Source organism: Leptodactylus fuscus, chromosome 2, assembly GCF_031893055.1.
Source record: "Leptodactylus fuscus isolate aLepFus1 chromosome 2, aLepFus1.hap2, whole genome shotgun sequence".
In the NCBI taxonomy this organism is placed as follows: Eukaryota; Metazoa; Chordata; class Amphibia; order Anura; family Leptodactylidae; genus Leptodactylus; species Leptodactylus fuscus.
The window spans coordinates 133266389-133292059 of NC_134266.1; the positions used below are offsets into that span (position 1 = coordinate 133266389).

The 25671-nt window shown below is 39.8% G+C and overlaps 1 protein-coding gene across 2 annotated transcripts in view; it reads left to right on the forward strand.

Moving 5' to 3' along the window:
- Positions 1-25671, forward strand: part of CSMD2 (CUB and Sushi multiple domains 2) — an 801202-nt gene that overhangs the window by 93225 nt on the left and 682306 nt on the right. For both annotated transcript variants that reach the window (XM_075264669.1, XM_075264670.1), the window contains exon 2: positions 2933-3149. In XM_075264669.1, the coding sequence (XP_075120770.1) occupies positions 2933-3149 (217 nt within the window). The remainder of the gene's footprint in view (positions 1-2932; positions 3150-25671) is intronic.

Below are 25671 nucleotides of genomic sequence, written 5' to 3' on the forward strand. Positions count from 1 at the left end.
GTCTGGCACTTCCCTAACAGAATAGAAAAAGCCAGAGGTCACTTATGTCAATTATTCTGCAAACTGTAATATGAGATGTATTGTTTATACTACCAGAAAGTTTTACAATACAGGAAGACAATATCTAAAGGCTGATAATGCATCCAATCCATCAAAGCAGTTGTCCTCTGTACATGGGGAGATCTCACTGGATTTGCTATCTGAGGAACTGAGAGGGTTAATCGTCCATTGCGAGGAGGGGATTAGTGGTGTGTACTCCTCTATAGAAAAGCATTTTGGATATTCAGGTTAGATAAGGCCTACCCACAAGGCCCGAATTACTGTACTGATGTTATCTTGCATTATGTAGTATAACTGCGGGTTTCGTTAGGTAACCGCTCGGATTAGGTTTCCATTTGGGGGGTCCCCAAGCAGAATCCCTGAACGGAAGCCCATTTGTAGATTTGTAGAACCAGACCTTAGCATGATGGGTCTCTTATTACAGACAGAGGTGCAGGGCTGAGCCAGTTGCCATATAGAAATCTTATCTAGGGGCAACACGGTGGCTCAGTGGTTAGCACTGCAGCCTTGCAGTGCTGGATTCCTGGGCTTGAATGCTGCCAGGAACAACCTCTGCAAGTTCTCCCCATGTTTGTGTGGATTTCCTCCCATTCTACAAAAAGACATACTAATAGGAAAAAAAATGTACATTGTGATCCTTATATGGGGCTCGCAATCTACATTAAAAAAAAAAAAAAGAAAAAGAAATCTGAGCTAAGGTTTAGGACATCAGATCTTAAAAGATACAAATAAACATGTTTTTCTGTTTTCTACAAGTTTTAGTTTCTAAAATTAGTTTTGGGTATTTTCTGCGTGTATTATTTTTCTATTGCAGTTTGAGAAAGTGTACCGTATTACAGTAAGGACTGCACTATTAACATAAATAACATTGCATTCAGTGTTAATAATACTTCAGCTCTGCCTTTTTTTCTGCTTTGATTCCCATGGATGACTATTGTTTGTTTCTATGGAGATTTTTTTTAATCCATCCGCAGTGAAACATTAATAAGAAAGGTGTGTTGCTACAGAATTTTATTATAAATCTTAAGAATACTCTTATAATAGAACACAACAAGGCACACACAATTCAGTATACAAGGTCAATCGCAGAGGAAGGCACAGAGTATAACAAATGGAGGCTCAAGGGAAGTGAGCAAAAATAACACACAGTTATACTCACCTCTTCTGGGCATTTGGCGTTTCTGTGTTGTCTTTGTCAGGACCCTTGCCATATGCCCCCGGATCACTACTAATGCCTGTGATTGTGCCTCATTGGTCACGTGTAGAATGCCGACATAATGAAAATTTGACCCAAAGTTATTAGTTGCCGTGCCCCACATAACATCTGAGGGCCAATCACAGACCTAATTGGAGGCCTAATGGCGTGTGACATCAGCTAGAGGCCTGAAGAGTATGCCAGGGCACTGCTGGATTCCATGAGAATGCCCAGGAGAAGTGAAATAAATAGTGAGTATAATTGTTTTTTATTTTTACTGACCTCTCCTGGGCCACAGGAGACCCTAGAATATAATAATACATCCAGTAACGTTCTGCAGAGGTGGAGTTATGGTCTGAGGGTGTTTCTTCTGATATGGTCTGGGACCCTTGGTCCCAGTGCATGGTAAACTCAATGTCGACACCTATTGCACTACTTTAGATAACAGTGAGCTTCCTACATTATGGTGGTTCTTTGGGTTGGACCAATGATAATTCCAGGATGACAATGCCAGTTGTCATGTAGCACCGGTCTACCATGGCTTGGTACAGTGACAATCAGGTTAACCGACTGGACTGGCCTGCCCAGAGCCCAGACTTGACTAAGGGTTGCAGCAGTCGACCAAAATTAGTGAAAGAACTTGCCTGTCTTCTCCAAGCCGAATGGAATAAAATACCACTAGCCATCATACAGACTTGTGGAAAGCATGCCCCAGAGGGTTGAGGTTGTAATTGCCGCTTGTGCCACAGGTGTCCAATTATTGGTAGACAGTGTAGCAGCAGAATGAACCAGCTGAACTTCACAAATATTTGTAGAAATGAATCTCCCATCTCTAAAAAAGCAGCTCAAGGCTTCCAGTCACTTCAAGTATTACATTGTTTGCGATCACTGTGGATAATTATACAGTGGTGTCAGCAGGCCTCACTAAGAGACTCATGATGTCACAGGTAGTGACATCACATGCCATTCGCTGATTGGCCTAAGAAGTCACGTGCCCACAGAGGCCAATCAGTGGCTTCAGCGGAACTCCGGGTTGGCCATTTTTGCTTGGACTACCCCTTTAACTGGTCCATATGAAACTGAAGCATTTAAATTATGAGCCCCACTGGGGGCAGGGACTGCTGTGACTGGTGATATCTCTAGACAGAGCTCAGGACCATGTTGGTGCAACGTAAAAACAACATGGAGCAAACGTGAAAACATAAAAACTAAAATGGTGATGTGATTCACTTGCTGTGTGTTGGTGTATCATCTGTTATAAGTGATAGAATTTATGACTGTGATATAATTGATGTATAAGTGATATAAGTTATAATTAGTGAGAAATGATATAAGACTATATATTATATTCTGGCATAGTCATTTTTGTGCCACTAATTTACCTCATTAAATATAACTGCATTGTACTAATTACTTCCCTAATGGCATTTTAATTTAACTGTTTCATTGCTGTTTAGTAGCGAGTCTGCTTCACTATTTTTACCTTCAGTCAATTTGGACCCATGAACGTTTCTATTGTGCATCATGGAAAATGATCAATGATCAAATCAATCAAGAACTCATTTGCTTTGCATTCCTACATATGTTATAAGCAGATTTACACTTTGCTTTAAATTTGCATTTGTTCATTATTCAGTTATTTCTTTATTCATTTTCCTTTGTTCCTTATTTTACCAGGTCAGAATTGCAGTTTCACCCATCAAGAACCAAACGGAACCATAGAAAGTCCAGGTTTCCCTTACGGATATCCAAATTATGCTAATTGCACTTGGACTATTAGTACAGAAGCGCAAAATCGAATACAGTTGTGGTTCCACTCATTTGCCTTAGAAGAAGACTTTGATGTGTTATCTGTATACGATGGGGAGCTAATAGCTGAAAACCTAAGGACAAGGTAGAGTACGAAGTGTGAAATTCTAAGATGCATAACACAAGGCATTCATTATATTTACATGTATTTGTTGTAAGTTGTATGTACCTAGAAGCATAGCCCAAGTGTTGTGGGGACGACAGAGAATAGGGGTCAGTATCAGATTGGTCTGATACCAATTCACAAGGGTTCACTGATCACTGGGATTTCCAGGCGCCAGATCTCTTTCGAATAACTGAATACTGAATTAGCTGTTCTATAGGGAAGAGTATGGAGTGCTAACCCAGAACTACAGAAAGGCTCCTACTTTGCTGCCCACAGCTGCATTTCTTTACAGTGTTTGCTCCATTCTCAAACTAATGATGGCCATATATTGTCATATAAGATAACCTGCTAATAGACTCCAAGGGCAATCCACAAGGAATTCCATGAATACATGTCAGCTCTTTTGTTCAGATGGGACTGTATCAGGAGTCAGAGGCTAATGTAAATATATTAAGGAACTGCAGACAATGCAATTCCCCATTATAATAGCCTATGTACCTCTAAAGCAGAGGTAAGCTGTTAATGTCCTGGATCAATAACTAAACACATTGCATTGTAGTAATCGCATCCTCCATATCTGAAACAACAAACTATGGATTATTCATTTTCAGCATTGACATTTTTCAGAATATTTTCTTGAAGAGAATGCAGGACTGATATAAAACAATGCTGTAATAGGAGTAGAAATTTATCAGAAATTTGTTATGCAGTGTCTCACCCTAAGGGTGCATAGCCTGTTTCTATTCATGTACAGTGTAGATCAATTATCTATCGTACAATGAATGCATGTAAATTAAATGTAGAGTAATCCGCTTTATCCCAAACTGTGAACAGGTGCTTTCCAAGCTTTACCACTTAATTATGTATACAGGTATGCAAATTGCCTTCTATTTATGCATGCTGTATTACGGTCCTTTATAAAATATATCAAACCTAAATGCTATGTCACCTAGTCCTGGATCATAATTGAATTTGGCAATCCAAAAACCCCCGCACCCAGACTTCCACTTCAGCTGTGAGATATCCTTGCCAATGGTCTTCTACCGTATGCGAAGGAACTTGTGGGACATTTCATATATGCTCCACAAAAGTATCTTTAACTAGATATTGCAAGGATGGAATTGTGTGTCTCTTGTTTTTAGGGACACAGGTTATGGAGTAAGAAATAGCATTTCATTAATGTACTCTTCTTGGAAAAATAACACCTGTAGTTTCATCAGGAATGCTGCAGGACAAGCTAATTGGCTCCATCTCTCCTGCGGGCTATACAAAGGCTACAGTCTGTTTTACATAAGTACCTAGCCTGCAGCTTATAGACAAACAGTAGGGTGCTGTTGATGGGCTCCATAGGCAACCATGCATATTTGATTTCCCTGTCTCTATATTACCTTTTTTTTAAAACTCTGTTATATTAAAGAAGTGATATAACGTGTCACAATTGTGTTAGAATATGTGCCAAACTAGAATTTTGATTTTATAGAGAATCTATTAACAGAAGACCCCTTGAACTGTGAGCATCTGTGTTCATAGTATTGTGGCTCAGTTAGTGCCGTGCTCAATGTTGTATGATATTTCGCAAATCAACCTTGCTTTACGTGCTTTTACATATTTCGCACTGTGTTCATTATACCAACACTAGGGTTGCCAATCTTTTTAGGTGGGATTGAGGTCGGAGGTTATTTCCCACAATGCTTTGCTATTGGCCAAGCATTGTGGGAAAAGCTAACAATGTTAGCTACTAGAGATGAGTGAGTACTATTCGAAACTGCTGTTTCGAATAGCACGCTCCCATAGGAATGAATGGATGCAGCCGGCACACAGCCTGTGCTGCGTCCATTCATTCCTACGGCATAGCAGGGAGGAAACAGAAGAGTATACTGGACTCTGCTACATCTGCATTACTGTATATTGACTTGTCTATCTACTCTTCTGCTTCATCCCTGCTTTATCGTATACTCAGCTCTGCTACATCTGTGATCTACAGAATAGTCCACTTTCCTGCACGGATCCGCTGCCGCTGTTGCTCCCCGTTCTCCTCGGTCCGTACACGCCAATAGCTCCCAGGTAAGTGTTACAGACCTAGGAAGAAGGCGGGGCTTGTGGCTAAGGAGAGTGTGGGCGGGTACTGGGAGGGGAGACGTGAGCTCCAGTGAGCGGCATACACAGCGAGAGAGGAGGCAGCAGTGGTTCTGTGCAGGTAAGTGGGGGGGACTAAGTTGCCAGCGGATTTTTTAATCACTACACAGCGTGGAGTCCAAAATTTTTGGACTCTACACTGTGTAGTGAACAGGATCGTTTTTAAAATCCGATTTTCGATCAATAAATTAGGATCGTAATTGGGATTGGGATCAGGTTCAAATGGAAAATGATTGGAAATCAAATTTTAAAATCGATCCTGAAATCTCAAGATCGGCTCAACCCTAGCCAACAACAACACTAAGAGCATGTTATAACTATAGTATTTTAAGAATCCAAGACATGTAATCAAGTAACCATGGGGGCCACATGAAAATATGGAATGACCCCTTGTAACTTTAAGTGATCTGTTGCATTGAAAGACGACCTTTCATGTCCTCGGTCACTCGCAGTATTGTGTAACGCTAGAGTACATAGCGCTATACTGTCAGAGGGGGCGTTCCTTATTGCCCAGCCATGACGCTGAGTGGTGAGGACTAGTCTATGGACAAGTCAGAAAGGGGGGGTGTTCCTCAACACAGCGTCATGGCTGGTCGGTAACAAACACTCCCTCTGACAGTATAGCGCTATGGACTCTACAATCAGGAAGGGTGTTCCTCACAGACTGTCAAGAACGCCCTTCTGGGGCAGTGTTGACTTTCTAGCGGTATATAATACCATGTGTGCCCGAGGACTCTTTAAAGGGTATTCTAGTCATTTCATGTTATTCTCTTTCCATAGGATATTGAGTTATTGTCAGTGGTAGTCTGGCCTCTCACTGATCATCAGAATGTGGCAGGCTGCATATGTGTTCTGCCTCAACATTTATTTCTATTTCAGATAATATGCTGATGAGCCTCGTAACTGTTCATGGTTGGCAAAATATGTAGACTTTCTTCCAGTGTCCATTCTAAAAAAAATTGTACAGATTATTCTGATTATAATTATCAGCATTTTACGCTTCACAATTAAAGCAGATGATGTGTTCATTTTGGCATTCCTCATTCTAAACATATGAAACGTTCAGTTTTTATGATTTTTTAATTTGACCATAATTGATTTTTGTCTTTTTGTATTTTTTGTGTAAAGAAAAAAAAAATTAAAAATCAGGTCAGAAGCCGGGTAGCTACAGGTTGTATAATAGCTGCAAATCTCTGTCCCTGGTAGTTATGCCAATGAAACCAAGCTCATTAGGTATTTAATACTTTAGTAAGGTTTTTAAGATTATTATTATTAAGCCGTGAATAGAATTTTTTTTAAAATTTATTATTACGTCCTTAGACAGGTAAAAAAATATAACAGTGGCTTTCTTGACTTTATGTTTTACATACTGAAAAATAGTGGTTTGTGAAAAGAAGATCAGTTTCAGCTATAATTTGGGCAAAGCGCTCATGAATTACTGGATTACCGTCTATGAACAAAGGGCAAAACTGTTGTATTAAAAGTCAAACGATTGCACAACTTCAACAGATTAATTCTCTAATATCACCCATTGAATTGTTACATGTAAAACTGGATGTATTATAAATTCTTGTTGCTTACTTAACGGAAAGAGGCTTTGCACAGTGTATATAGGGGGGCGTTGAGGAGTTAACATAATGGCCACCCACGGTAGATTAAAAGAATTAATCATTTTTTTTCTGGTATTATAAAATCCAAGTAACAGAAAGTTTATTTCCAGAGATTAAATCAGTGGGACTCCACAGTTTCTTATATTGTTTTATAGTATCAGTGACACAAAAGAGAAAAGGTTCCATAGTAAAATCAAACAATATGCTGGTTATGCCCCCCAGGACAGAAAAGTCTTCTATTGCCCCTCTTCTTTTAGAGAAGAAATCCTGCATTTGTCCTTGCCATCTAATAGCAAAGAAAACGTGGCAAAACAGAACTGGGCCCGCTCTCTCTCCAGTCCAATGGCCTCCTGTTAGCATTAAGGTCTTGCTCCATGGCATGTCTTTTTAGCAAGAAATCAAATATGGCACATAGTCCAAACTTCTGAGTAAAATATCTAAGATCTCACCAATCACAATGCATTAGTTACATTAAGGCTGGACTAACATCTGGATTTGGCTTTGTGTTTTAATGTGCCATAGGAATAAATAATAATAGTCATGACAGTTCCACATCTGTGTTATGTTTTGCCAACAGCACCCAGCAAATCTCCTTGACTTTAATGGGGTTCATTGGGGGTTAATAATCTTACTGAGAAGTGTTGTCTATGACATGTCAAAGAGCAATTTGCGATGCCGTCACATTCACTTTCATTGTTTGTAAGAAAGATACCATTACACTGCAGTTGTAGGCTGCACAATTTGCGTCAAGCCCATTACAAATTTTTTACTCAGACATGTTACTTAGAGGCAGTGTTATTCCTCACATAGAGTTGGTGGTGAATTCAGGATCTGGACATTATAATGCCCATGTAAGGGGGCGTTCACACTTGCACCCGTGTCCACCCGCTGGGTCTCGTACGGAAACTGTTTTTTTGGACAGACACAAAGTCCTGCATGTCCGACTTCGTGTCCGTGCAAAAAAAAAAAAAAAAAAAATTTTCCCGTAGAGAGGCTGCATACAGACTCCGGCGGTTTGTTTAAAAAACCTTTCAAATGAATGGGTTTTAAAACTGACTGCCAGCAAGCTGTCCTCTATCCAGTTTCCCCAGGGAATAGGATGGAGACCTGGTGTGCGGACACGGGCGCAAGTGTGAACGCCCCCAATGGATATTATGATTGAAATTTAATAAACTCTAAAAGAAAAATCTTTCTGTGATGCGAGAAACAATTGTTCAAAGCTTTGGTTTTTCTCATACTGCTCTTGAAAAAGGAAAGTTGTACTGCAATAGGTTTCTATGAGCAACAGAGTTTTTCTTTTAGACAGTTTCATAAATTTCCCTCCCTGCAGTCAGTATAATAATAGTAGCCCTTGGCAGTCAATGATTCACTTTCTTTCATGGTATACAGTAATAATAATAATGGTAAACACATTGGGACAGATATATTATTATAATGCCAGTTTTCTGGCATAAAAATGTTACAATCTTTAGGTTTATGAATGGTAAAGGCCAGTTGTGAGATATATTTTTGCAGCTGGGGTTTTTGCTCCACCACTTCACTTTCCTGAAAAGGGTGTCCTGAGGGCACACATGATAATGGATATCTATTCCAGCTATGTATTGGAGCAGATCTTAATCCAGAAGCATGGCCCTGCCGAGGGTTTGCCTCACCTTGTCAAAAGTAAGGCTCGCCTGGTGCAGGGGATATGAAGACTGAAGCTGGAAGTGTCAGCCATTATAAATCTCCTTCAGTCTTCTCACAGATGTTGAGACACATAATTCTTTAACGTCACAATTGCCATTGGGATAGACCAGAAATGTCAGTAGTTCTTTGACCATCTGTATTTTCTCTTGAACACAAGGTTTATTGACAGCTGGGAAATTTAGCAGCACCTTTTAGGACTTGTGTTGTGGTACCATATCTACACCATAGCTTGACTGGGTGTCTGTAATAACCAGAGACAGGCTGAATAGTTCTGGGACAACTTTCCACTTCTTAACCCTTTAACTTGACAATATTCACACTCTGATTTGGAAACACATAGTGCATGGTATTAACCTATGCTCAGCTATACCAGTTTAGCCCCAACGCTGGGTTTATATATTGTCTGATAGCTCTATCCAGCATGTTAAACATTGTATCCCTACACCTATGCTTTCCCATGCTGGCATGGATCAGGCTAGTGCCTGTCACCAGCTGATAAATGTGAATGTCTAGAGCAACCTAAGGCCACCACTACTACCCTACAGTAGTAAAAAATGTTGTCTCAGATAGAAAATTATTAACAAGGCTTAAAATCTTTACTGTAAAATTGTCCTAAATATTAATTTATAAAAATAGAGACCCTTTAAGTACTTAAGCACTTCTGGACCGCCCATGGAGTATTTACGGCCGGAAAGTGGCTGCCTTGTTCTGACAGGATGTGTCGTGGGTGAGCAAGAGTGTGGTGGAATGGGGGGGTCCCCCCTCCAGATCACCCTCTTGCTCGCACACAGCTTGCACCCCCAATTTTCCTCTTGCTTATACACACCCTGCACTCCATGTCACCCTCATATTCACAAACAGCCTGCGCGTCCATGTACCCCTCTTGGAGGGGGCCCCATGCCAAAAATTCGCCACAGGGTCCCACCATTCCTAGCTACGCCACTGATTCCTCCTGCAACTGGGGCTAAATGTACCAGCCCCATTTTCAGGGGAAATCAATCTCCCTAAAAAAGAAAAAAGTGATCAGATGTCCCGAAAGGTCTCTTATGACCTTATGGGGACACAATCTGAAGAAAAAACTTAAAAAAATGAACAAAAAGCTAAAACAAAGGTAAATAAAATAATTTGAAAAATAAATAAAATAATACGCCAATAAAACGCTGTTATTAAAGGTTATGGCCCCACCCCCAATGACACCATACAAAATAAAAATTACCATAATAGAGAGGAAAAACTATTGTATAAAGTTTTTCAATAGCACTTTGTGTTATTAAATAAAATAAAAAAATAAAAGTGAAAACCAGACATAATTACCCTCCTATTATGTTTATATTTTCCCAGATATAAAAAAAAATTGAAACACATTCGAAAATAAAAACAACATACAAATAAAGCTGCATGTGTCCCCGAAAAAAGATGCAAAAATTAGTTGAATGAAACATATGAGAAAAATGTTACAGCCCTCAAAACTGCACATACAAAATAAACCTAAAATGTGTCTGGTCCTGGACCACAAATTGGCCTGGTACTGAAGTGGTTAAGGATGCTGTTTATAAGATTCCCTAAAATCTTAGTGTACGTTTATCAACTGTTCACCTTCATGTTTAGGGAACGTTTTTATTCATCCAGAAAAAAAATCTAGTAGTCAAAAAGTCATAAAGATTATAATAACTTTGTCCTTTCATACCCTCTGTCCTTACCTGCTACCAAATGACAGACTATACCTTGCCATAAGAATGGAGTACAATTGGGATACTCCTAATGTGTCTGTGCATTCAGGTAATGACAAATCTGGAAGTTGGATTCCATCCCGCAACGCACGACGTCCTGCTAGATAAATTCCAGCTCATTTTAAAGAGAGAATAACTCCCCTTTATGATATCAGTCCTGATCTATTCTCCCCATAAATCTGCTCCTCTATCTCCTATTGTACTATTCTGAAAATGCACCTCATCAATAATCTAACACTTGGCCACCAGAGCTTCAACGGTGCTTCATTTATCAAGACTTAAGCCTCCAAAAATAAGTGTGAAGAGTGAGTGGGGGAATAATCTGTTAGACAGAGAAAACACTTTTCTTATTCATGATGAATCATCAGCTAAACACTGACTTTAACATCAATCGGAAAGTTACTGTTCTCTTTCTGAAGGTCATATTCTTTTACAGTGATACGTAAACTCATATAACAATAAAATCCTGGATTGACAATAGCATTGTGGCTAATCATAGCAGATGTGACATTTTACACCGGTTTTTCTTGTTCGTGTATAGAATGACTGATTCTTCACATCTCATATATTGGGAACATATAACACAGCATGTATTTCAGTATAAGATGGGTTTATGTTACTATACTATATGAGTACAGCAAGGTATTCAAAACCATTTCTGGACTGAGGCCACGTTATCAGACTGACCCATTTGCTAGGGTCTCAATAAAATCCATAATCAAAGTCTTCTTACTCATGCCCACTTTACAAAGGAAAACACTTTGCTTCCTACTTCATTGTAGTTTATGCTAAAACATAAAATTAAGTATTGCATGGGTGGGTTCACACCTGCGCAGAGTCTCCGCCTTGTTGGTTTCCGTCTTCTGCCCGAGAAACTGGACAGGAGATGGAAACTGGCAGTCAGTTTCCAAACCCATTCATTTGAATGGGTTTGCAAATTGTCCGCCCGTGAGCGCCTGTGAGCGTCTTCTGCTTCTCCGTGGTGAAAATGTTTTTTTTTTAACCATAAACAGAGTCGAACATGCAGGACTTTGTGTCCGGTTAAAAAAAAACGGTTTCACCGTGGAGAATAGGAGACTTTCACAGGCAGACACTGACTGCTGGGTTTCTGTCTTCTATCCAGTTTCTCGGGTAGAAGACGGAAAACCACAAAGCGGAGATCGGGCGCAGGTGTGAACCCGCCCTATGCATGATAAATTAGCACAATGTATCCTAGTTATCAATTTCAAAGCAAAATTTGAAAAAGAAAAGGCTATTTTTTTCTCTTAGAAACATAATATTTCAGGGGGGTTTTGTATTCCTTTATCAAACCATTATTCCTTTATGCCTTTTATGGCTAGTGAGTGGGCTCATAGGGACCTGGACACTGTTCCCTCTAAGCTGGACAATCACAATCAGAACTATCCAGCACCATAATGACTATGTATAAAGCATACAGATATACAGGGCTACATAGTACCAAAGATATAATGTCAATATTCTTGGTGGCCTAGGGCTGTGAAGCGGTTAGTTTCTGGATACCGGTGGTCTTGGGCACTAAAGAGGTATTCCTGGTGGTCTAGATCAGTCATATGGTTAATGTAAGGATCCCTGGTAGTTTCCGGTAGTATTTGGATTAAAGAGGACCTTTCACCATATCCGGGCACATGCAGTGTTATATACTGCCAGAAAGCCGACAGTGCGCTGAATTCAGCGCACTGTCGGCTTTCCCGATCTGTGCCCGGTGTAAAGAGCTTACGGTGCCGGTACCGTAGTGCTCTATGGTCAGAAGGGCGTTTCTGACAGTTAGCCAGAGACGTCCTTCTGCCTCGCGGCGCCTATCGCGCTGTGCTGTGGAGCAGGGAGGAACACCCCCTCCCTCTGCTCACACAGCTCGTCCATAGACGAGTATTATCAGGAGAGGGAGGGGGCGTTCCTCCCTGCTCCACAGTACAGCGCGATTGGCGCCGCGAGGCAGAAGGACGTCTCTGGCTAATGGTCAGAAACGCCCTTCTGACCATAGAGCACTACGGTACCGGCACCGTAAGCTCTTTACACCGGGCACAGATCGGGAAAGCCGACAGTGCGCTGAATTCAGCGCACTGTCGGCTTTCTGGCAGTATATAACACTGCATGTGCCCAAAAGTGGTGAAAGGTCCTCTTTAAGAATCCCTGGTTGCACCTTGCCCTTACAGCAGAATATTTAGTTGTAGCTGAAGCACACCCATTGCAAAAACAACTTTTTCAGTTTTTCAGTCTACTAAAATTTGTATTTACCATTGTTCGCCTACATTCAGATGATTAATAATGAAAATGGCTGTGAAAAATGTTCATTTTTGACGGCTGTTTTGCACCTGAGGGGCGCCCGTTTTCATGTATCACAATGGACCATCAAAATACATATCCTGTGACCCGTGTGACGTTTCTTAAAAAAATACTCACCACATGGTCTATTACAGTCTTTGATAACACTGGGGAACACCATTTTTGTTGACTTAGATCTGACACTTGTTTCAGACTCACTTTTAGCTCTTGGTTCCAAAAATGACCCCCGTTTTTCTCTAGCACGTCAAGTTTTTAAGATACAGGATACCCTCCATTTTTCGTGAAAATCTTACAAAATATACACTTACATGACAATGAAGCAGAAATTAATCTGAATATACTAGTTATTTTCTTCCTACAATTGCTATTTATTGCTCAGTTTGGTCCATTATTTTAGAAGTAGTAAAATTTTGACTTAGAATGGTGAAACTGCCACAGATGTAACAAAACGAATCAGGGCTGTTGAGGCACTTACGACGAGAAGATGAAGCCGCAGACATGATCGAATGGAAAGCAAAAAAGTACTTATGTCTATAAAAGAATAAATTCTGTTAACTGCTTGTCTACAAACAAGAACTCACAACAAAATTTGGAAAACGATAGCTATCTAGACCAGGGGTGGGCAATTTTCCCATGGGGCCACATTAGAAATTGGAATGGTTTCAGAGGGCCGGACTAATATACTTAAGGCTTCCCGCACATGACCGTGAAAACAGATCCGTGTGAGAGGCCTGCTCTGTTCTATTCTGTGGTAGTAGACTAGAACAGGACACAGGATGTCTGGAGCGCAGGGCACAAAGCCTGCCCATTGCTCCATCACAATCACATTCCCCATTGCAGCCCCCCTACACACACAGTGCAACATTGCAGCCCCCCTACACACACAGTGCAACATTGCAGCCCCACTACACACACAGTGCTACATTGCAGCCCCACTACACACAGTATACTGCCTATCGCACCCCCGCCCGCACAGTATAGTATCCATGGCGCTCCCCACAGCCCGACACTCACCTCTCAGCGTCTTCTCCCAGTCAGTCGGGACAGTTATGATGTCACCACGTGCGCGGGAGACGGGTGCACAACCTCCCACCACCTTGTCGCATGCGTTACCAAATAACCTAGCGTGGTCACATCAAGATACGCTGTAGAGAAAAAACTTGACGTGATAGAAAAGTAACTGCAGATTTGAGTTCAGCATGTCAATTTCAGTATTAAACAGCTCAAAAATTTAACTCAACAGAAAATTATTTTTTTTTTGTTCCCCTGTGTAATCTGACAGATGAGCAAACAGAGGGGAATTCTCAAATTCTATGCATTTTAAATTTGTGACTAATCTGAAAAGTAAAAATACACTAACAGGTTTACATAATCTAATCTCTATTGAAGGTACTAAATTATATATCACTGAAAAATACCAGCATTTACCTGATGCCAGATGAGACAATGATTTTGTGAAAGAAGCAAGCAGGGCAATGTAACTTGTGATGAAAACAGGACAGGTGCATAATGCTGATAAAGTAATCATTCATATACCTAAATAATCAAGTACTAATAATGAATACTGAAGCATGTAGTACTGAGCACGTATAGATGATATAGATTGCAGTACTTTAATTTTTTTTTTACAGTTGAAGATGCATAGATAAACTATAATAGTACTAGAAACTAGAGTTTTTACTCTGCAGAAATGTAGAACCGCTAATCATGCAGTTGCCCTTGTATAACAATACCCTTACAAATACTCGTAAAAGGAATACAAACAATATTTTTGTGAGGTTTTTTTGTTTCCAAGACTACTTTTTAGCCGTAGTCCAGCCTTAGTTGTCATTTTATTGTTGACTTATATTCATCCTGTTATCTTTTTGCTTTACTGATCTATCTTTGTCAATCTCAAATCTTTCTATCTATCTATCTATCTATCTATCTATCTATCTATCTATCTATCTATCTCCTATTTATCTATCTATCTATATATCTCCTATCTATCTATCTATCTATCTATCTATCTATCTATCTATCTATCTATCTATCTATCTATCTCCTATCTATCTATCTATCTATCTATCTATCTATCTATCTATCTATCTATCTATCTTTAGATATGGCCACACTTAAGTAATTTCCAATATTTGGCTAAGAATTCCAATTTGTCTTGATAAAATTCAAAGCAATATCACAAATGAGCGCTGTATACACAGCTATGTGTGCCGCTATGTTGCAGCTCCCCTCTGACCCGGCGGTCACAAGATCCACCGGGATCAGAGCCTGTTAAAGCTGCTGGGTCCTATTGGACCCAGATCAGCTCTATAGTAACTTCAAGGAGGAGGGGGCTGTATTCCTCCTGCAGCTGGGGATAAATGTATCAGCCCCAGTTACAGGGGAATTCAGCCCCCCCCCCCCAAAAAAAAAGGATTATCTTATCTTATCTTATCTTATTATGACCTTATGGGGACACATTGTAAAAAAAATGAAGTAGAAAAGTAAAGATAAAAACTTAAATCTAAAAATATATCAAATAATATGTCAATAAAACGCCCTTATTAAAGGTTCTAGCCCCACTCCCTACGACATCATACAAAATAAAATGTAACAGAGAGTAAAATTTCTATTTTTAGTAGCACTTTGTGTTATTAAATAAAAAATGAAAAGTGAAAAACAGACACTTTTTCGCTCCTCTTTTCTATATATTTTCCTGGATATAAAAAATAAATAAATTAAAACACACTCAAAAATAAAAACATAAAAATAAAGCCCGATGTGTCACTGAAAAAGACACAGAAATTAATTGAATAACCCAAATGATAAAAATGTTTCAGCACTCAAAACTGCACATTCAAAAAAAACAAAAATATGTCTGGTCCTGGACCAGAAATTGGCCCAGTACTGAAGTGGTTAATGCTTAAAGGGGTTGGCCATTTTCAGACCAACAAATGTTATTTTTTGTATAATAAAACGTTGTACAGTTTTCCTGTATACCTTCTGATAGAGTAATCTTATACTGTAGTTCGCTTGGCTTAGCCTAGCAGTAGTGACTCCATTTTGGATGATATGTTACCTTTAGATGAACTTTTGTACTCTTGTAGATGAGCAAGACAACATGTTAGTCCCATGACTCAATAACCTTGTACACATATTTTAATTTCAGACATTTATCACTTTTATACAGAGTTAGAGGATGTGTGGTGAGGGACCTAGGGAAAAGGGAGGATTGGTTGTGGCTAAAGACAATTGTGGGAAAGGCCAGTCTCTGAAATACCCTGCATATCGCATCCCTTCTTCTTAGAAATCGTATGAAATCATATCCATAAGTATATGTTATGCCAGATTCGTGTCATTATTATGATGAATTGGTTTTTGTATTTGAATGCTATAAAATAAACAGTCTATGGGCGGAACTTTGCAGAGCTCTGTCCAGACACACAGAAGTATAACTCATGTGTATTTGTCTGTAAAGTCTGACCGTGCAATCTACCTGGTCGGTCCTGGGGTAAGATACCTGACAACCATGACAACTCTAACACCTTCTGTATTTTTTCCTCAAGTTTTCTAGATCTCTGCTTGCCGTCATTCATTTTGTTACTTCTAATGCATAATACTCTGACCATGGTCATGTGATTTACTGTCCATGGTCATGTGATGAGCACACAGGTGCACAACTTGTTATAGTCACAGCACAATAATCAGACATCTACTTAGTAATGAGCTGTGCACCTGTGTGCTCATCACATGACCATGGACCACAAATCACATGACCATGGTCAGAGTATTATCCACTAGAAGTAACAGAATGAATGACAGCAAGCCGAGATCTGAATAACTGTGAGTAAGGGTCTCCGTTCTGCGGGTTTCTGTTTCCTGCGCAAAACTGAGCAGGAGACCGAAACCTGCAGGACTCTTTCATACCCATTCCTACATACCCACAGCCAAACATTCAATGAAGATGTCTGGCTGTGAGCGGCGGTGAGCGTTTTATGCTCTCCGCCGCAAAACCGTTTTTTTTTTAAATTGGACACAGAGTCGGAAATGCAGTACTCTGTGTCCGATTTTTAAAAAACTGATTTCACGGTGGAGAGCATAAAACGCTCATCAGCGCTCACGGCTGGACCCGGTCTGACAGCTTTCCGTTTTCTGGTGTGAACCCAGCGTAAAAGATACAGAAAGTATATTGGAAAATTGTATAACTTTTTATTACACAAACAATAACATTTGTTTCTCAATATTGGTCTGAAAGTGGCCAACCCCTTTAACTAAACTTTCAAATATCTTTTGATTTTCTGCATTGTTTCACTCATTCCTTTGCTTCTCTATTGAGAGCTGTCCCCTGTGTGAAATGAAGATGGGGGAGGGTCACTTCAAATGGCTATTTCTCATGCATTATAAAATGTAGGTGAGATATGAAAGAGGAAAATCTCATTTTTCATATGCTAAAGATGTAGCTTTACCTGTATAATTTATAGAGATATTACTGGTGAAACACAGTTGGTATTAGGATACTTATATGCATCTGCAGTTGTACTCCCATCGATCTGAGACTTACCCCTATTCACAGGATAAGTGTCTATAATAGCACACCCCTTTAATCCTGAGGCGTTGCGCTCTCCTTTTCTTCTTCTTAGTGTGCCATTCTTGTTTTCTATCTATTTATAGAATTTATCTCAAAACTGTTTGTTTTTCCCTGTGTAAGAATATTTTCCAGATTTTTGTCAATTAACGGGTATTCATCAATTCTATAGCCATTGCATTTGTTTTTATTTACTTCCTTTATATATTGAACTAGACCTCATATTTTTTATGACTGATTCAAAGATCTCAAATACTTCCAAGGCCTGTAAAGTGAAAAATAAAGCCATAAATAAAGACAGTTTTCCCACATACTGTAAATCTGCTGGTCTTGTTTAATGGTTGATTTCCTTTTTTATTTTCCTCTAACACTTACACCTCTTAAATCCTTCCTTTTGGGTTTTCCATTTTTCATGGTTGAAGAAGAATGAATCATGTGCAAAAAAAAAATGCAACAATACAATTCATAATATGCAGGATGGCAAGGGCAAATCTGATACATTGTGTTATGGCTAGTACAGTGCCTGTGAAAGTTGGACTAAGGGTGGGTTCACATCTGCGCCCCGGTCTCCGTTTTCAGTTTCCGTCTTCTGCTGACAGGAGACGGAAACCCGACAAACTGTGTCCGCCCGTGCTCGCCTGTGAGTGTTTTGTGGTCTCTGAGGCAAAACCGTTTTTTTTTTAACCGGACACAAAGTCCTGCATGTCCGATTTTGTGTTCGGTTAAAAAAAAAACGGTTTTGCCACGGAGACCATAAAACACTCACCGGTGCTCACAGGTGGACACTTTGCAAACCCATTCAAATGAATGGGTTTGAAAAATGACTGCTGGTAGACCCACTATGGTACTAAAAATTCCAGTTTACATTACTGAAATAGTGGTCACCATTGTGTACGTCATAAGCTAGAGCAACAATTCCAACACCAGAGAACTAGAGCCCCAAGGTTTTTGCCATGTGCTATTATTTGTGTGACATTGCACTATTGTGTACTACTAGATTATGTCTATTTTTTTGGATAGCAGATGCAGTTCTGAGCCAATAGTAAGAACCAGCAATACACTGATCAAGATAGTTAATACGGTGCTGTGTGTCCAAAACCCCCCAGGCTGCACCAGCTCCAACCTGACAGTGGTGTTCAGAGCCCCAGATGGAGGGGATGGACTTGGCAGCACTGCTGGGCAGAGCGGTACAGGTTGGGAAACGCTGGACACACAGCCCACCAGAAATCACAGTAAACCAGACACTGAGAACTCTTACCAGCGGATCTTCAGGGTGCAGTGCAGGTCCAATGAACCAGAAGGCAGTGGTAGTCAGCAGCTGGCAGTAGAGAGTCAACTATAGTCATACAGACCGGCTCCTCAACAAGAGGGCAACGTAGTACAGGTGATAATCCAAAGGGAAGGTCAGGCAGACCGGGTCGGTAACAGGAGCAGTCGAGCAGTACAAAAACAGTGTTCAGGAAGCAGAGGTCTAAAGGCAAGCTGGGCTCATAAACAGGAGCAGGCCCAGTACAAAAATCAGGAGGCAAAGGCATAGTTAGAGATCAAGGCAAGGGGTCAGAAAAACGTGCTAATCAGACACAGGATAAACGATTATTATCAGGAACGCGGAGGAAACACTGAACAGCCAGCGGCGGTCCGGAACCAGAGCTATCCTAAAATAGGCTCCAGCCCGCCACTAGGCTGAAAACCGGAAGTCCCCTGTCTGATTCAGGTGGAGCACGGCAACCCCCGCACAACATTGCAGAGGTTCTGGCCTGTCATCCGAGACCCAGAAACACAGGACTCAGGCGTGCAGGGAGGAGAGAGTCGGCAACCTCCGCACAGAGTTGAGGAGGCTCCGGCCCTACTCCTAACATCCTTACTTCACAGAAAACACACCCCTCGCCTATTGAATTTGTGCATTTTTGTTGGGGAACATATTCAGTTTTTCTTTATAGATGTAGCAGTGCAATGGTAAATCTCTTCCTAGGTTCTGTGTCCAAGTTGCAAGGCTGGGGTTTACATGTTAATCTAGATCTGTTCTAAGGTTATAGCCACATATTCCAGCATGCAGACAAATCCTCAGCAACCAATGACAGCAGGCATTTCAAGGTAATATCTTATTAACAATCATATGCTGTAATTGACTACTGTGGTCGAGCGGGAATTTGGCTTCAAAAAGTTTTCAAAATGTCTGGCCAAACCCTAAGTACCTTGTTGTTTTATTTACTGCTGTTTGTCAATGTCTGCAATGTTCTAACTTCAGTCAAGTTTGTTCCAAGCCAAGTAAAGTTTGTTCTTAATTTCGTGCTACATTGGTACATAGATACATGAGTGACTACTTTGCTATTTCTCTGGTCCAACTGATTGAGAGACTATTCGGCAATACTGCTGGTCAATCTCTGCTCTAGCATTGGGTCAGCTCTAATACATATAGGGCTATTACACAGGCTACTTTGTTACATGGCTGGTCCAGCACTGCTATATAAGGGCCAGTTGTGCTGTATCTTCACTACTACTTCCAGCAAATCGTATTTGTCCTTTCGCCAGGTTGGCTAGCCTATGTTGCAGTATTGACTTTGTTGTTTTCTTGTTGGCTGTATATCCACACAAGGATCCACTTTCTTGTTCTTACCTTACTGTATGCTTATCAGAATTATTGCTTACTATGAGTACCATCTGTTCACAATAATGTAACAGTGAAATGTAATGGCGTAGGGACTCCAATTTTTTTTAAACATTGTGCATTTTGTGTATGGGCTCATGTTTAATTCTACTATATATGATTATACATGTATAATGTGGAATGCCTAGCTTATTATAGCAGTCCTTCATTACACTGAAATGATTTTGTGTAAATGGTTTGACATATTGTATGGCTGCCGTGATGGTAATTACTAAGCAGAGTCTTTCAAGTTTGCCTGTTTATGTCTTAAAGATTAGTCTGGCGCACGTGAAATGTTGCTTGTCAGATGACTTCTTTTCAGATTTTTTTTTTTTTTTCATTTTTTCATTGAGGCATGTACATATCAAAAAGTTATAACATACATTATATTAAGCAAATCAGTTAATCTAAAAGAAAAGAGGTTAACCAAGATTTAAGTGAACACCGACAACAACAGAAATAAAAAGATGTCTACCATGTCATGGGCACACTGTACCTGGTGTTAAAAATTGGGCAGGAAAATGAGAGAGCAGTAGGGTGATCACGACCCAAGTCAAAAATTGAACATTAAACCTTGATTATGATTAACACACAATTATTTTAGGACATGCCCCTTTTGATATTGCCCCACCCCTATTTATATGCCATACTATGCCTATGAACCGGCACAGTTGCCAGAGTTTCTAGTGGGCAAACAAAAAATGAAGTCAGGAAATCCGGAGGTATTAACACTCCCTCTCGATTGCTGAGTATGGAAAGTGAGAGCTGGCATTCTTTCCGGGAAATGTCCACCTGTTATGATATAGCAAAAAGTAACCCCTTTTTGTGCCATATGCAATTACTTTCCTTTTTTTACCTTTTTGGATCCTTCTTAGATAACATTAAGAACAAAACAATCTCAAATTCCTTCAGTCATTTGGTATTAGTACTATTATTTCATCTTAGAGTTTATGCGTTTTATAGGATAGCCTCCTTTCTATAAACTCCAAAGATACTCTTACAAAGTGGAAACTGGCATAAAATGTGGAGGAAGTTTCATTCTAACTCATACCGTACACTGAGCTTTATATGGTATCAAAATCCAAACTTCTTCATTCTACCAAGACGGATCTACATTGAGTCCCAAGTGCGATGCTGCTCTTGTATGGCATAAAGTTTGACTTTGTCCTAACATAATATATTAGTAAAAGAAAGTGATGGGTTTTATTACTTACCCATGACAGTTCACCCTTAGGATGGACCCTTCAATTCTACTTTTACATTGCTTGCCAAAATTATGTGTCCCTAAGGTAAAAACAGTCCCTCCATTATCTAGTGATGCTGGTAGCCCTGAAGGACATACTCCTTCACTGACTGTCCCCAAAGCCATCCATTGTATCATTGCCTACAACACAATAGGTTTGGAAAGGATAAAGGAAGAAAGACCCATATAAAGTCAAATACAATGTCTTTTTTTTTGGGGGGGGGGGGGGCAAACAGAACCTTGTCATTGTCAGACACTGATCAGAAACAGAAGTAGTTGAACTCATTTAATTTTACTTCAAGAGAAAATTTAGGGGAGACTCTGGGCACATTTAATCTTACTCTTGACCTTCATTCTGGTTCCAAGGTTTATGCAGTAAAAATGGGTGAACCTTGTAAAGTTTGGGTGGAAAATTTACTTCTTCATTCTGAACTGATGTGCTAGTAAAAGTTGTTTGTTATACTCTATGGACTAATAAGGCCCCATAGTGTAATAACCAGAATGGCAGAAATGGTGTTTAAGAAGAGAAATAACTACTCACCTTTCCTGGGCACTGTGGTGGCATCTTCCAATGTTCCATTCCTTGTCTGGGGCTGTCTGCATCTTGCTTACATCATTTAGCGCCCAAATCACCACTAGAACTTGTGATTAGTGAGTTGGCAGCAACATAATGATTTGACACAGCTGGCTGCCACGTCATAGCTGGATTTGTGCCAACCAAACCTGTCAGTCTGACATTTTTGGAAATTTGTATTGAAGTTAGTTTGTATGTATGTTCACCAGCTCTTGCACCAGAAGGTATACTATAGGGCTGGTTCAAACAACTTTGGGTACAGTAAGAGCCAGAGGAAATAGTACACCAAACCGTACTCTTTTACTGATACCAAATGCATAGAGTATCAAAGTGTTGTAATGAACCATGCACCTATAATGGAAGGCTTTGACAGGGTAATCTTGCTTCCCTGCTTCATAATAGTACTGCTATTCTGCGTTTCATTGTCAATGATCTATGGTTAATATACAGTATCTCTGTACTGAATTTTTTTTCTAAAGTTCAGAGAATGATATGATGACTTCTCACCAAAGTTGTTAGGTCAGGATGTGCACTGGAGAACAGCGCTAAAACACTGAGCTATATAGGAATAAAATATCTCTGGGTTCCTGTCTCTGCATGGCTGCAGATCACAGACCTGGTGTTGCTAAGATGCTGCTAGAGTCTATGACGCTGTGGATGTGTGTCCTGCAGATAGGGCTTAATAACTTACAGCATACAATAAGAGGCTTTCTGCATCACTGAATGTATGGTATGTTATGTCATTGTGCACTATGTTACAGCAGTATAAAGAGAATTTGCTTTTTATTTTTAATCCATGCCAAGAATGCTTGTCTGGCATTACTGTGAGAAATTGATCTAGAAAGTGAAGCTTAATGGATGGCGTGAGCTTTACTTTGTTGACGGAAGACGCAGGTCCCCCATTCCCATCCAATTATATAAGATGTACAAAGAAATTGTGCTCCCTATCTTGAGCTTCTGAAACTGTGCTGTTTCCACCTCTCATTATTATTAATGATGAGTTACACATCTTAAGGCGTCTACTCTGAATTTAGGAACAAGGAGAATGTTTGAAAGGTTTTGAGACAGTTTTCACTCGGTGAAATCAGACACATTAGCATCTTAAATGTCAGTGGGGTGTATTTCAGCATTTTCATTTTGCTGTGCTGAATATTTAAGTCAAAGCCACTGATTTAGTGCAGTGATAAGTAAGGTAAAAAGGGGAAATAGGAGAGAAAAAACTGGGTGGGTTTCTGCAATCTATAAATTACACGGAGTGACATTACAGTAAATTGAAACTATATCACTGATCTGGTTGGCAGCCATAGAGTCTTATTATGGCAGAACTGAGCAGGCAGGATACTTAGTTAACCAGGTTTAGCTATTTAGTTGATCTTATTTCTTTAAAGAACACCTTTCATGTCCTCGGGCATAATGCGGTTTTATATACTGCTAGAGAGCCAACAATGCGCTGAATTGAAAAAAAAAAATCGGCTTTCCTGTTATGTACCATTGGTGAAGAGCTATCGGTGCTGTTACCATAGCTCTTCACTGTCAGAAGGGTATTTCTGACAGTCTGTGAGGAACGCACACCTGATGCTAAAAGCTCTAAAGCAACAAAATAGGCTGAGGCTTAGTCTCAGTGCCATATCTTTAACTATTAGGTAGTATGAAAGAGGTCTCTATACAAAGGCTGAACGGTGGAACCATGTACAGTAAGGGAGAGGAGAAAGAGGTAAGCCTAATACAGTGCTCCTAAACATCTCCATCAATGGTGGACGTATGTAGGTCTGTGACACTTAGTATGGCTCTGGCCTCTGACTTGAGTCATATAAGATTCTAATGTGTGTTGAAAAGAGACCAAAAATAAGAGACTGGAGGAGACCGAGAGTAACATCGGAACAGTAGCAGTGGAAGATCAGTGAGGTGAGTATTCTGGTTTAATTTTTTTAATCCACTCCAAGGCTGCTCTCACCAATTTTTTTGCAAAGTGTGGATAATATTATGTAGATGTCAAACACATAGCAGGCATTCATAAAACAAAATACTTTTCTTGTTCCTCGATTCATGTTCTGTATTATATAGATTTATTCCTCTCTGGACATATAACTTAAATTATTTGGTCAGATTTATGGGATATTAACCTAACTTTATTCAGTGTTACATTATAACACTCCCTAACACTCCTGACCCTGCAGCGCTGAGTATCTGCTACTAATGTATATAACGCCTCTGCCATTGTGTTGTTACCTACGCTTATATAAATAACATGATAAACAAGCAAAGTGCGGATGGCTTATGACTTTTCATTATGCAATAGATGGTTTGCGATGATGGAGATGTTTGTTGGCTTTGTAGTTACATTGTAACAAGTGCACTCTACGCTGGCGAATTGTGTATGATGAGTCACTAGCATATCAGACTTCCCATGGCCTTTATTACATCCACAAATTTGCTGAGCTGAATATTTTTATGTACCTGTTTCTTTGGTGCACCATATTAACATCTGACAAATGCAGCAGAGCTACATCTATATTCAGAGCAAGCAATGCCAATACAATCAATTATACATCGCCATTATAAATGAACCCCCTTTTTTAATCTCCCTGTGGTTACTTTGAATGTGCCACATTCCTGACCCTTTACACCATCTAGTAGACATTGTCAGCCAATGCCGCGCCTGTCTCAGTTAATAAATGATGCTTCACAGAATACAAAAGAAGGTCACCAATGCAATAGGTCTGTAACTTCTAGCAGATAGGATTGAAGAAGAGTAGGTGGGACAATCTGTTTTCCTCTTCAGTCATATTGGGTTGTTTAATTGGCCATTGAAAGCGAGAAAATGCTACAACTTGGTATCATTACTCACACAGTGAAGTGGGAGAACACACTTCTCTCCCAAACAAGCCTTGTTACTGGGAGATTGCAAGGAAAACACTTTTGTAATTACTCAGTAAGCTGGGCCTGAGCTCCACTTATTGATTTATCCAAAGTACTGATCTATTTACAGATGGCAAATAATTGTTTTTTGCCAATCTTTAGCCTTTTAATTACCGTAATATGAAATCTGTCTTGTTTTCCACTCCAGCTATTACAGAAGCAACAGAGCAAACCATGGATCCCCCCCCCTTCTGTCCCATTCAGTGAAACAAAATGTTCTTTATATTCCCTACCAGCGCGGGGGAAGATTGTGAGAAGAATATTAATGTGAAGGCAAAGAGTAGCTTTTGTGAATACCATGTCACCCCCCATAGGTAAATGCTGGGAGTTGTAGTCGATAAAGTAACGCATAAGAACCATTCGCCAATATGATATGGACAACACTGTCCCCATTCATAATGAGTAATATGTTTCCCGAGGGTTAACCAGATACAGATTTATATAAGATAATGTAGTAAGATGTAGAGTCAGCTTTTGTTCTTTATAGTAAGATCATAAGTGTTACAAATATTAAAGAATTAGTCCGTATAGATGTGCACATGTTTTGAGCTTAGAATTAGTTTATACAATTGTATTCTTAGCACTAAACATGCAGATGCAATGGAGGGGGGGATTCAGTCCTGCTTTTCATGCATAATTGCTGTTTGGCATAGTGAAATAGGGAAGCACATGTGCAGACAGATGGCTTGCATGCATAACTTGTGTCAGTTAAATAGAAGCTTGCTAGCAGTATCATTTATATTTGATAGGTCATATAGTGTATGTGATAGCTACACACTCCAAACATACTGTATACATCACGGTTAGGGTAGCCAGCAGTAATCCATACCATACTCTGCTAGTCGCTAATCTATGCCACTATATTAATCCAGTAAATGACGCCAAAAAGATCAGCTTCTTTATAGTTCTATGTTTTATCTCACTACAGGAGATGGTTAATAAATGTGAGAACTCCAGATTTTGGTAATCTTTGATAAGGATAGACATTACGCTATAGAAAGAGGTTAACAAATTATGGTGAACCCTGAAAACGACAACAATATGAAGCCAAGAGTAAGTAGGGGTTTATGAAACTGTAATAATAAATA